General features: G+C 46.9%; 1 protein-coding gene across 1 annotated transcript; it reads left to right on the forward strand.

Moving 5' to 3' along the window:
- The first annotated feature begins 791 nt into the window (after nucleotides 1-791).
- Nucleotides 792-10,911, forward strand: fam53b (family with sequence similarity 53 member B). Its single transcript, XM_003961150.3, has 5 exons — nucleotides 792-963; nucleotides 5,905-6,097; nucleotides 6,647-6,701; nucleotides 7,219-7,958; nucleotides 9,868-10,911. The coding sequence occupies exons 2-5, from the start codon at nucleotides 6,011-6,013 to the stop codon at nucleotides 10,219-10,221; spliced, it is 1,236 nt and encodes a 411-aa protein (XP_003961199.2). The 5' UTR covers nucleotides 792-963; nucleotides 5,905-6,010; the 3' UTR covers nucleotides 10,222-10,911.
- Nucleotides 10,912-13,594: the final 2,683 nt, after the last annotated feature.

A 13,594-nucleotide genomic window follows, 5' to 3' on the forward strand; every position in this document is an offset into this window, starting at 1 on the left:
TTGGGCTTTCCCAATGTTAACAACTAGTATGCAACAGGTTGACAGCTTTAATGGGCATGTCATGTTGAATATTCAAAGAAATACACGAAGAAGACAAATCTTTTTACATTTTTTTTTTTTTACTATTATTTTTATTATTTCTAAATATATATTTAAGGGATGACTTTGTGAAATAAGCTTTTCAGTCCAGAGCAGCGCCTCAAGTGTAAAATCAACGTGTCTGCACAGTGTACACGTAGGAACCACCCTAGGGTATAATGATACTTTTATATGGTATATTCACGACGAAGCTAAAACTAATTACATTTGTTTGCGGTCAAAGTATTTATTTTGGACTCTAACACGGGAACGACTTACTGAGGGGAGATTATCATCGTATACATACATTACCCGCACCCCACATTTTTCGCCTTTATGGCTGTCAAGTCACACATATGGGAAATTATCATATTACACCATTATTTATTGTGAAAGTCCCCGTCTATATGCGCCGCTCCAAACTGTGATTACTTTTCATTACAACAGTGTGGGTCAGACTACTACTTTTACAAACGGGGGAGAACGGACGTAGACAATGATTAAAAACAACTTAAAAAGATGAATAGGTTAATACTTACCTTCCTTTTTTTATCTAACCTAAATTATATTTAGAAGTAAACGAATGTATTTGACACATTATGTGGAACCACGCGTTTTAATACTGCAAATAAGTTGTTGGACACCCCTCTTCTCTGGCCGGAATGGTATCGCTCGCATATGTTGTCACAGGCTCTAGCGTGCAATCTTGGACTGATGAGTGCACCAGGGCAGTAGTGCTTTGCATAAACTGCCTGGAGCAGGACAAGAGGTGACCTGCTCGCCTTACTTTATGCCAGATAAAAAGGCAAAAACAAATATGTTCCGGCGGCATTGACTGTCCGTCCGGTGATGCGAGCAACACCAAGTCTCTTCACCGTGATGCTTGTAAGTGACACTTTTCCGGTCAAATACTAAGTTTCTTTCAGCCAGTTAGTTTGAGGCTAGCTAGTTTAAGTGTACTGTAAAGGGTCAGGACGTTCCTTTTGTGTTGTAAAAGTTTGTTGGTTTGCATGAATTTGGACATCTGTGCTGAGAACTGACCAGAAAAAGTCAATTTCTCTGTGAACTCTAAACATAGCTCCAACTACTTAGCAACTTTTTTATATATATACTGTACATACATATGTGCACTATGTCTCTTCACACTTGTCTTCATAAAAGCAGTTTAATCTGATTTCTATCACATAATATTTTATCATGTGTGTATATTCAACGGGATAACGATGACCCAGTTATCAAAACAAAATGTCACTAAGTTGAACTAAAGTTTAAACTTGATCAACAACAGGCTCCATGTATCAGGTTTCATATTATTGTTCAGTCATTTTCAAATATAGAAATTATGCTCAGGTCAGATGATTTCTAATGTAACAATACAGGGTAGTAAAGTAGGCTGTAAAAAGATGATCAACTTTGAATGGGGGGGGGGGGGGGGGGGGGTGCAAAGAGAGCTGCAGTTGCTAGTTTTCCTGCATCTCAAGCTTTTTGGTACTTAGGTAGATTTAAAATGCCATCACTGACCCCCGGCTGGGGTTTTCACCTCTCCCTGCCATACATGGCAGTGTTGTGCACCGGCAAATCACTTCTGACCAACTATTGTGTTTCTTTTCACCTGACAATGCCACATTATTTTGCTGTCCGTGCCTTTTGCACTTCTCTCTCAAGCCCCTTTTCCTCCATGTTGCAGTAGGTGTGTTTGTGGAATGTTGTTGCTTTATCTTGCCAGCCATAGACTCAGGTGTGAGGAGATGGGCTGGCACATTCTTCCACATCATTTAAGCGCTCAAAGAGAGAAAATAAAACCACCATGGCGTGAGCAGGGATGATTATAATAAGAAATCGGATGCTTCCTGTTAATATACCGATTTATCCTTTTTGGTGTGTTGAGTTTAAAATCCTCCGTGTTCTGTAGCTTGTGTGTTCTCTGAGCTGCCGTCACACCGGTTTCTTTGCCAAACTCATTTCCCTTTCATGAGGGATTTTGGAAAAGGGGTTTAAGGGGCTGTTTGTGCTGGTTACTTGGACAAGCTCAGTTTTCAGGGCCGATCCCTCTAAATGGAGAGCCATCCACCTGGAGGGCTGGCAGACTCTTCAAAAAGCTCCCGTTGAAGTAAAAATAACGGCTTTGCAGATAATTAATTTTAACCTCACATATAATCCCATCGAATCTACTCGGACAAAAAGTACAGGCCCTATAAGATTGTGGTGCGTCCTACAGTTATGTATGTTTGGTTAGTGGAGGATGTGTTACTACATCTAAAAACGCCACTTCCTCTGAGTTAGACTCATTATTATCAGCTCAAAGTGGACATTCTGTCCTCACAGCGAGAGAATTTGTCAGCTTTTGCATTCAACCTGGACAGGTGCGTCGCAGGCCTCCATTAGACAGGCTGACAAAGCTCCTCTCCCAGACAAATGTATACTGTACAAGTAATTATGTATGAGATAATTAAACAGCAGGCTTGCTTTAAAGCGCGAGCCTCCTTGGCTGCCATGCATAGCCATGCTGGGCCTTTGTGTTTATGGTAAGTGGGCAGCTGCATGCTTGTGAGACCTTGGCTGTACCCCAGGCCTTCATCTCAGCCTGATAACTACCATTGAAGCCTCCCGGCCATGCTCATTTCTGACTATTCACACACCGCTTTACATGGAGAGTGTGCCTCCTGGCCGACAGAGACTAATTTCTGTGATCGCACGGACAGCTGTGGGCCAGCCCGCGCCCTACGGCGGGTTTCGCACGTTTCTTTTCAGTCAATCAGTCAGCCGTGGCAAAACTTAGTGGCACCTGCCCTTTGTGGTTGCTAATTAACGACAATGCCTACAAAAGAGTTTTAGGTTTCGAAAGAAAAGAAAAATCCCAATGTGAATATTCGCCGCGAACACGATGCACAGCCTTGCGGGTGGTGGCGGTGGGGTGGGGGGGGGGGGGGGGGGGGGGGGGGGCAGAACTTGCTGCCAATTTTTCATTTAATTATCAGGCTGTCATGAGCGTTACTGGTCTTTCTGCCTTTTATAAGTTGCTCTGTCAACACACCCATCATTATTACAAGTCCAAATATAGATTTTACGCAATCCACACAATTTGCGGGGGAAATAACCCACCACAGCAAACGGCTCAAAACACACGGGGAAACGACTGCAGTTTTTGCCAAAACTCCCTTTACAAGAGGTGAGTAAGAACGTAACTGCCTGATTAAGGTTTCACGTCTTCTCGGAGCTTCTCAGATGTTTGGCAGAAGTTCAGATGACTGAGATAGCCACAATCCCGGGGCTGTTGAGAGCACGCAGGACATGGATCTGGCTGCAGGAAGCATGCGAGAAGGCCGACGGGGAATGTCGGAAAGCTAACAATGACCGTTTCAATGTCTTTTCACTTGTCTAAAAGCTTAATGGATGCGTTTGTCTTGAAATGTAGACTTGTAAATGTTTCAGATACACAATGCTCCGGAAAGTGGACAGTGTTTTCTGTGTTCTTTTCCACTGTTGTTCAAGTGCCATAAACTGGATTAGCATTAGTGCTAATTATCAGATACAAAGCTGCCAAATCCTTATGTAATGTTGGCCTAACTAGTTGGATTACAGTCCAAGCAACGTATACAAAAGCTCTTCTAATTAGAAAACGGCATTGGTGGGCGAGTCGAGGATGTCTGTTGCAATGCTTGACCTGTGCTCATTCTTTCCTGGACAGTCAGAATTTGCAACATCATTTATCTTATCCGACCGTCTCTCTATCTGGGGCTCTCTTTTTGTGCAATATCTGAGACATTTGTGACAGCTCAGCGAAGCGCTGGCTGGAAGACTTTAGGTTGACCACAAAGGAAGCGCGGCGTCCCATCACCTCACGTCTTTTCGGAGCTTTTTGCAGCCAGTCAGCAGGCTGCTTGCATGTGATGGAAAACCACGTCTGAGAAGGATGGGGGGGGGGGGGGGGGGGTCCTGCTGTGTTGTTCCTCTTCTGAGAGTTTAGCACTTCTCAGTTGTCATGGTGGCTGCTGACTGAGTGCAGATAAAGTGCTATCGGGTGGTAGACGCCTGGAAGCTCCCGCAGATTACCGATAAGGGCAGCTGGTTATTATGGAGGTGATTCGGGTGCACCTTGGCCAGAAATGTAGTTGCCTGATATCACGTAGTTATGACTCCACGAACACATTAGCGTTACTCAGTAAACAGTAGAAACTTGTTAGTGCGACTTTGCGAGAGTTTGAAATAATTTTTGGAATAAATTCCTTTTAAAAAGGGGTGCGGTGCGAGGTTAAATGTTCATAAATGCGTCCAGCGTCATCAGCTTTTAAATGACAGTACTCGGCCCCACTCTCCGAGGGAACGGTGTTTGAACATTAGGACTCTCTGCCGTAGTTTAGTTTCCAGTGTACAGATTTCACCTTGGAAAACGCAAGCTAACATAGTTTTTTTTCTTCCCTGGCTTGGTGAGTTCCATTTCTTGGAGTATGCTTGTTTTCTCCCCTCTGTCAGCGTCGCAGCGATCTCCACCCGTCACTGAGCTATTAAGAGTCACGCACAAACAACCGTTTCTTCCTCCCCAGCACGTCCCACAATATCACTGCTGTAGAACACAGATCTGGGTGGTTAATGGTCACGCAAGATGATCTATCTTAGCCCAGTTTTAAGAGGCCCCAAATTTGAACTGATGGATGTTCCTTGAACCCTGTTGTGCATCTGTGCATATGTTGTTTTCCCGAGTTGTTGAGTGCCTGTAAGCAGGATCATATGCCTCACGCCAACACCACCTCTACTATATCGGCTCTTTCAGGGTCTTGTGATGCTCCTCTCTGCACACACGAGTTGTGATGTCACCTCTTTTGTTTCCCACAGTGGTCTTCTGCACAGACCGTTCTTTTGTGCGACTATATCTGGTTGCTTTAGTTTGGTTTAGTTTTTTTCTTCTTCTGTCCTTGACCTTGCATGCACCGCTGCGTGTCCACTGCATTTGTTTCCGTCTGCGTCCTGATTTAGCCAAAAGGAAGTGATCACAGCTTAAAATAATGGCTGCTCTGCAATAATGACGGTTATTGCTTTGCATTTATTAGGTTTTTTTTCATTTTAATTTTGCACAACGCTAATGTGGGGAGCGCTGTTTTGATAACCGCAAGGTCGTCCATTCCCGGCCAACCCGAATATTCAATTACACAACTTTGACTTTGCTCCGTTCGTCTTTCGTGTGCTCCGGTGCGTTCGACAGTTTGAGGAAGTTCTGTGATCACTGATCCTCGGCATCAGCACAAATTGTAGAAATTATATTGAACAGAAACCTACATTGAAATTCAGAGCTGTAACACATCTTTTAGTATAGCTCCATATCGCAAATGCGACCATTTATAGCATCTGTGGACAGACGCTGGGCCTTTAGTCCTGTAAGAGATGGGTCTTTATACACACTCAGTGTCTTTAGGCTTTGAAGGTGCTACTTGCTCTTTAAGGGAGGATGACAGCTGCAGACAGCTGGGATTCACAGGCGTACGGGTTTCCTGCCCCATAATCCACTTTTCCGCAGCGTCCACATCACAGCTAAGATGCTACTTAGCAAAGCAACTGTACGAAGGGCATCGACCGGGCTGTGAGATTAAAGCTAGTGATATGAATTATGCCACACAAGTGGTTTGAAAATATTTAGGAAGCAACTGTTGCACAACTGGACCCGTTTGCCAGGGTTTTGTCAAGCTGACCGTAGCGCCGCATCTACTAAATGAGCAAAAAAGTTCAAATGACACACTTTTTCTACAATCCAACTGTGTCTCTGCTTACAGGATGTACAGAATGTGAGAAATGTTCTGAATTCTAATCCTGCTCATCTCTGTGTCCGCACAGGACTGAAGCACATTCCTGAAGGAGACCTGCACTGCCGTCTTAAAAAAAAACTCCTCAAAATGGACATTGTTTTGTCTTGCCTTCACTCAAACACCTTTGTGCAAGGATGTGCATCGACATGGTGATCATATACAAGAAAACACTGGAAAAGGGCGCCGGCGATGTAAAATCCAACTCTACAGGTTTGGGCCCGGTGAGTTACAGGCTTTAAAGTGCGAGAGTTTAATTTTAGCTTTTAGTGTCCCCAGATGCTAAATTTGACATCCCAAGTTGCCCTACAGCACGTCAGATGTAGTAAATATTGAAGACTGAATAAGCTGTTAATCTTATCACAAGATTGGTGTCATCTGGTGCTGAATCCTCCATGTTCCATTTGGTTCACACACAATGACAATAGAGCATTTGAGTTCTGCAAAGCTGTGCAAGTCTGACTCATTTTGTAATGAGACTCTATACCAGTAGTATAAAGCGTATTTCCACTAGCAAGAAAATTCCCTTCCCAATGTGGACTGAATTTGCCCTCCCAGCCATGTGAAATGAAGTCATCAGGCTCTGAGACTGAGCCTCTTGTGTTTATGCATCTCTCAGTAGAAACTGAAGTTTTACAGGCCAATTATAGACTCTCAAACTGCAACCTTCCCCAGTTTTCCTTGATGTCATTGGCTCAACGACCTGTTTAGTCCCTATTTATGTGACATTCGCAGGTGATGCAAACTGACCGATCTCTCTTGTATTTTGGCAGTTCCAGGCACAGATCATGAGCCAGGGGGCCGCGCTCTTCTCTCTCGGACTGGCTGGTGAGTCGCATACATACAGATGCTCTAGATATCAGTAGAAAATAAAGGGACGGATTTTACCAGGGGCACAAAATGGAAAATGATGCCCAATGCAATAATGCAGCGTGTTTTAGAAAACAATACAGAAAATAAATATTGAAACTCTTATTGTAGGTCTAGATTTATTCATCAGATGACGGGAAGACTTCAAACAATCCGCGATGGGTTAGAGATGCCAAAAAATACAAGAAGTCAGGTGTTCCGCTGGGTGACGGCATTATTTTGGAGCCAAGTTTTTTTTTTTTTAATAACATTTCACAGAAGTTATCGGCATCGAGCCAGCCCGTGGCACTGCAGCTGGTCATTATGGCGGCGGTAGTATGTGGAACACGTTGGACAGGTGTTTCTGCTAAGCTGAACACGCGGTTCAACCACATATTATCAGCTTATCGTTCGCTGGAATCTTGCAGCACTCCGTGCGCTACTGCTTGTTGTTCCATATCCAGAAATTTGACGACATAAACTGCATTTGTTGCAGAAGCGAGCCAGTGGAGTGATAAGAGTCACGGCTGCGCCATACAGCAGAGGCCAGTGGGGACCAGTCTGGAGAGCCTGTGGGATGTCCTGCCTGAGGCGCATGAAGGTTCCTCGCACTGGGATTGGGACGTTAGCTCCACCTCCAGCACAATAACCAGCTTGCTGCAGGATCTTAGCTTGAAGGAAGGCTTGCAGTCCACCGCTCCGCCCAGCAAACGCCAGTGCAGATCCCTGTCGTGCTCGGACGAGCTGGGCAGCCGTTCCACCTGGCGGCCTCAGGGCTCTCGTCTGTGGACGACGGTGGAGAAGAGGAGGTGCCATAGTGGAGGAAGCGTCCAGCGCGGCATCGGGAACGCGCAGCTCGGCTTCCCCGCCATGCAGCGCAGCTCCAGCTTTAGCCTCCCTGCTCGCTGCAACACTCTGGAGCTGTCCTGCTTCTCCCAGTGTGCCCCCTGCCCCTCCGCCTTCACAAGCCTGACGCTGTCCTCCTCTGAACCCTCGGCGCCACCGCTCCTCCACCTCTCACACGAACAGATCTGCCTACCGGAGCAGCGCGAGCCCTCGCCTCCCAGTTCCCCCGATTCGACCCCGGAGCTGGAGCGCCGCGGCGGACAAGGGGGTCTCGCTCGCAGTCGCTCTCAGCCATGCGTCCATAATGACAAGAAGGTCGGCATGAAGCGCCGAAGACCAGCCGACTCACAAAAACAGAGGCCTTCCCTGGACCTGGCTAAGATGACACAGGTTGGTATTTATTGGCACATTTTTATCGTAAGACCGGTATTAAAATTACTCTCACTTCCATATTCTGCGGCTGAGGCAATTTCGGCTTCCTGCGTCGGAGGAAAAACACAGCGAAGGTCATTCGGCGATGTCTCAAATCGTTTCTACAGGCATTGTTGCTAAATGAAGATGAGCCTGCTGGAGTTTTTCTGGGTCACATTCCGTTTTGTGGGTGTGTATTTTCCCCTTGCGCACACGGAGAATGCGAGCGAAAAAAAAACAAAAAAAAGCTGTTGATTTGATTAAATGAGGAATCGCTAAAGAAATGAACGTCTGGCAGGCCCTTTCACGCACACGCGGCAAAAAAAAAAAAAAAAAAATTCCCAACACACAAACCGATCCTAAGCACGGAGCTGGATTTGGCCCCTCTGTCATGAAGTCACCCAGAGTTCAGCTTTGTCTTCACGGCACGGCACGCCAAGCAGACGCCACACACTCATAACAGGGACGAGGACGGCGTGAGGATGACAGTTTTGGGCGAGACGACTGACTCTATTTTCACAGAGGAACGCCGGGATGCCAAAATAGTTAGCACTGGATCCATCCTGCTGACTGTGCCTTTTTTATTTAAAGGAGCCGCAGTGGTTTTTGACTTCACTAAAATTTGACCTATTAGGCGGGGAGGGGGATGTAGCAGTAGTACTACTATGATTACCGTGTCTCGTTGGGCCTCCATGAATGTCAGAAACTAGAGCAGCTGTGGTGGAGGCTATAGATTGCTGCACCGGGGAGATACGCGTCCGATAAAGAGATATTGATTTCTATATATTCTGCTCAGCGGGTGCACGGCTGCCGTATCCCAGCGTATTGATCAGCTTGTATTGACGGAGTGTCAAGGTCAGTATGAATTGGTAAACCTTCTGCGCTGGTCTCCAGCAGACATTGATGGCACCCCCCAGTAGTGTTCGAAATTTCTGCGGCTGAGGTTTTCTATGCCGTAGACTGCCGAAGGTCTTATCAGAGCAGCCCCACGGTCCAGACGAGGGGCCAGACGACGCAGAAGGCGGCACTGTGATGCTAGACCAGTACCAGCTCACACAGGGCAAAGAAACACGGCCCCATTGATTGAATGTCACTCAGAGAGCTTTTCATTGTCGCATCTAGGTCTAATTCAGGTCTTCTGCCACTTTTGTCTCTTCCTGTAAAGGTTTTTTGGGCCAGTTGCTCGAGTGCTTTGCTAAAGAATGAAGTCACTGTTGGAGTAACAAGAGATTTGGTCCGTGCGAGAATTTCGCAGCCGTCCGGCCCTTTGTGTCGGCTCTCTTGTTGAGACAAAATAAATACTTCAAAAGACGGCTGTGAATTCTGAATCGTAAAGCTCAGATTAATCTCTAATCTGTCAATTAGCTGCAGCTGTACTTCATACATTTGGCTGAAAGCTGCACCACCAAGAGTGTCACGCTTATTAAGAATTACATAAGCGCACAAGTAACGGGGGCTTTCGGAGGCTAAATTCTCCCGTGTCCTTATGGCCCAACACTGGAGCGTTCAGGCATGAGGCAGCTGTCCTCTCCTCTCCACATTATCTCTACAGATTGGATAATCCTCTGCCATAAAGCCTCCCACGCCAGTGTACACAGCTGTCACAGGTTTTCGCCTGCAGCCGCGCTGGCACATATGGATCTGCCGGAGAACATCGCGAGGGTCCCCAGATGTATAAGTTCATTGTGCTGTTCCCATCAAAGGCCAGCAGAATGACATGGATGTCGTCTGCCCTCTGGTCTGACTACTTGTTGCACCGCTTTAAGTCGGACCTCGGATTGAACAGTCTGACTCATCCAATACCAAAAATAATCAGCCTATTTTGGTGGTAGCCACTAGTCTTAGATTTTTAACTGCTTTAAATAAACCCTTTTCCCCTCTTTCACAGAAACTTCGGAATTTCCACAGCCTGAGCTGCCTTGGAGTAACGGGCGAGGACAGCTGCGAGTCAAACCAGACCCCCATTCCTCTCAGGAGCACGGCTCAGCGTAACACTGACCATTCGTCTGTAAAAGAACGTGCCTCGGAGGACATTAAGCCTCAGACCAAAGAGGACAGGAACATGTCGCCAGACCCCACCATTGAGGAGGCAGAGTGGAGCTCCACGGACTATGGTGACGGGACACGCGTGACGAGCGGTGGGAAGGACGGCGAGCCTTTCTGGGCAGAGCTGTGTAGCATGAGGAAGGATGTGTATCAGCTCGGAGGAGAGCTCGACATTGAGCAAATTGAGAGGAACTGAGCTGGACTGTCTTCCTGTTTTTGGTGAAGGAAGCTAATTTAGAGGACTTAAAAGTTTATCACAATGTGGTACATTGAACAGTACTGTTAGTCTTAAGGACAACATAAATGGGAAGCTGATGCAGTGTGAGCTCTAGTGGTTTCCCCTTCAGCAGGAGCTTTGTGGGCCATCTTTAGCCTAAAAAGTAGTCGGAAACTACTTTAGTAGTGTGTGGTATCTAAAATATATCTCAGAACAAGGAAGTAGAGATCATATAAGTGGAGATAACGATAGTGTTGGCTCGGAGACGGGGCGGTTTCTCTTTTATAACTGATTATCTTCATGTTGATACATTTGGAGAGAATTCACAGCAGGTTTGTATAAATTCTCTGCACTAGAACGAACGTCCTGTCCTCTGACTTGCTCACATCGTGCCAGAACAGACAGAAAATAAAGACTAATGTCGGTAAAGCCCCTCTCACTCATACCGAGCAACGAGCGGCACGTACATTACATACGACCAGTTGGGCTTAAAAAGACCCTTTAACATTTCACACGGTAACACGAGGTTTCTCTGCATTACCGTATGTTCCAGCATGTTTGAGAGGAAATATTGTTAAAAGCGATAAAGTCTCTTTTTACAATTTGTATCAACAAAGTTATGTAAAACGTGAGCATATTTCTATACAAATAAACATAGTTTTAAATGTGTCATTTGTCCTCGTGCTCATGAGTATCGATTTAATGAACATTTTAGATATGCTTGCACAACGTGCATATAAAATGAGATTTAATGGTGATTTTTGCAGGAACGTTTCACGCCGTTCTACTGGGCTGCATCTTCGTGCTACGAACAACTCGGTGGACGTATTCTGCTATCGGAACGCTCAACAGCGGGGGTCATTGTTCCAGACGTCTTCGACGCAATAATGCAGACTGACCCAATTAGGTGGCAGGAAGAGACAATCACAGCTGTAATAGTGGTATTACTGATGAGCCTGTGTTTGTGTGCTGAAGCGGGAGTGAGTAGAGAGGACGCCAGAGAGGGGTGGGAAGTCCGGTCCCCAGCCCTCTTTTTTTTTTCTGATGTCGGCCGGAGTGACAGAGCTTGAGCGGCGGTTCACCCCAGAGACCTTCCTCCCTCCCTGCCTGCTCCGGCAAACAAAAGGGCCTTTTTCTCTGAGGAGCACAGTGACGTGGGAGGTGGCTGTGAATGTGGGCCATGTGTCAGGGCTGCTGCTGCTGCTGGAGCTGCTCCTGCGTTTGTCTGCCTCCCCTCACCAGCTCTGGTGCCTGTGAAAACCACCAGAATTGGAGTGCCTTGACTTTTTGATTCATGGCTCCGTTGATTACATACCACGGTTGTGTTTGCTCAGACATGCGATGCTGTCCTTTTCTTCTTCCAAAGCATGTTTCATGTTAAGGATCAAAGTTACCTCATTGAAGAGCCATTTAAAAATTCCACTAAATGCGTCGCTCCGAGCTTTCATTCACAACCCAACTGCAAACCTCTCTTGCTAGGCCAGTAATTATTCTTGTTGAGAAAGTGGGCTTCACAGACCTCGCTGTGGAGAGTGCGGCTACTGCCGCTTACCATTTAAGTCCTTTCATTGGTAACGAGTCAAGGAGGAAATGGGTTAACAGAAGCCATGTAAACGTGCTGTGAGGCAGGCTGACCTCCCCCATGGCTTCTAATCAGCCGAGTGACAGAGGTGAAAGGAGGCCGGCTTCTGAGAGATGATAGGAGTACAAGAGGAGGGGCGTGCCAGGCTGTTCTTCTCTGCTACACACACCGACATCCCCCGCCGGTGTTGACAGAACAGGGTGGCGGTCATTCTGGAGCTGGAGGTTAACAGCGTGGTCCTCTCTGCTCCCCTGGTGACTCACTTCCTTATTTTTATTCAGCGCAAAAGCAGCAGATGTCCCGTCATGTTCAGGGGAGTCTGACAACAGGTGTTAGAATATTACACAAGGCCGCAGATGGTTGATTGTATAACAGCATCTTCAACGGCCGCGGACGACACACAGCCTACACAACTGGTGTCTCTCCTCCACACGTGTGCCGAATCGGCGAACCGATGCAAGTGAAAGTCGCGGCCAACCTCACCCACACGTCGTTGGAATGAAAAGCCACGAGCTGCCTGTGATGTGCGACTGGCTCCGGTTCAGCCAGTCTCGTGTCCATACAGAAACAGTCTCATGTAGAAGGTCATACGTGCTAACCTTAACCCTAACAGTTATTTTTGCTCAGCTCCTGTAAACCCCCCCCCCCCCCCCCCCCAAAAAAACGCGACTGAGGGATTTTTAAAAGGTACCAGCAGACCGACTGAAAGTTTAGGGCTGTAAAAAAAAGGCAACTGGAGTCCTTCACGAGTGAGTTCACGAGTGAGACAGACGGCTTTAAAGCTCAGGTCGGTCTGAAGACGGATGTAGCCGAGGACAGTTTGTTTACAATGTAGCGGTGACATACGACCATCCTTTTCCTGGATTACACAAACACTCAAATATGACATCACAAGGTCAGGCTTAGCATCTGGAGAGGCAGGGCTATTAGCTGGTTGTTAGGGGGGGGGTCATGTCCCCAGAGGGGTCCATGACGACGCTGACCACGTTAGCGCAGCACAGATCCCTCTTGTCTATGAACTGAAAACAAGGAGGAATGGAGCGTCAGTGCTCGGGGGCCAGCAAATAGTGGGAGGAAAGTCAGACCCAGCAGCTTCTGGAGTTCCAAGGTCCTCCCACACCGCTGAGCCCTGCTGGCACCGCTACCCCTACGGGAAGAAGTGGGATGAAATGTGGGCCAAGTATGAGAGCAACGGCGGGTCAGAGTAGCACATCGTATAAAAGGGGGAATAATTCACTGTCAAAACAAGTGTAAGTTTCCATGAATGCACGAGGGGCTGCAGGTGTGCGGCGATGTCTGGTCAGCTGACCTGCCGTTTCCTGTCAAACGGGAAGAACCAAATGAGGGAAGAGGAACGTTCAAGGTAGCGCCGAGCTGGCAGTTTTTAAGGTGGGTAAATGCAGGTGCGCTCCACGAGCAGCAGCGTGCTGCATGAGCGCCTAACCAAAGCAGATGGCACAAAAACATGTGACTGTGGTCTCAGAAATGCACCCCGACTGCAGCGAGTGCAGATCTTCCGCAGAGATGATGCCTGATCTCAAGTCCTCCCTTCTACAAGATACACGATGTTGAAACCAGTCCAGCAAATAGGATTAAATCCAGTTTGCTTCCATTTGAATGTCTCCCATTTAACTGAAATCCATCTTGTATCGAGATCCTGCAGATGGTCATATGTACGTGGTCTGTTTGGACCTTAAAGATAAGCTCTGGTGTTTGATGAATAAGAGAACGGGGAAAATGCTGAGCACGTAATAGCTGTCGACTCCTGGT

Source organism: Takifugu rubripes, chromosome 1, assembly GCF_901000725.2.
Source record: "Takifugu rubripes chromosome 1, fTakRub1.2, whole genome shotgun sequence".
Classification (NCBI taxonomy): Eukaryota; Metazoa; Chordata; class Actinopteri; order Tetraodontiformes; family Tetraodontidae; genus Takifugu; species Takifugu rubripes.

Coding starts and splice junctions, on each gene's coding strand:
- fam53b (XM_003961150.3), top strand. CDS start 6,011: ATGTGCATCGACATGGTGATCATATACAAGAAAACACTGGAAAAGGGC. Junction 6,702..7,218: donor CTTCTCTCTCGGACTGGCTG/GTGAGTCGCATA, acceptor CATTTGTTGCAG/AAGCGAGCCAGTGGAGTGAT. Junction 7,959..9,867: donor ACCTGGCTAAGATGACACAG/GTTGGTATTTAT, acceptor CCTCTTTCACAG/AAACTTCGGAATTTCCACAG.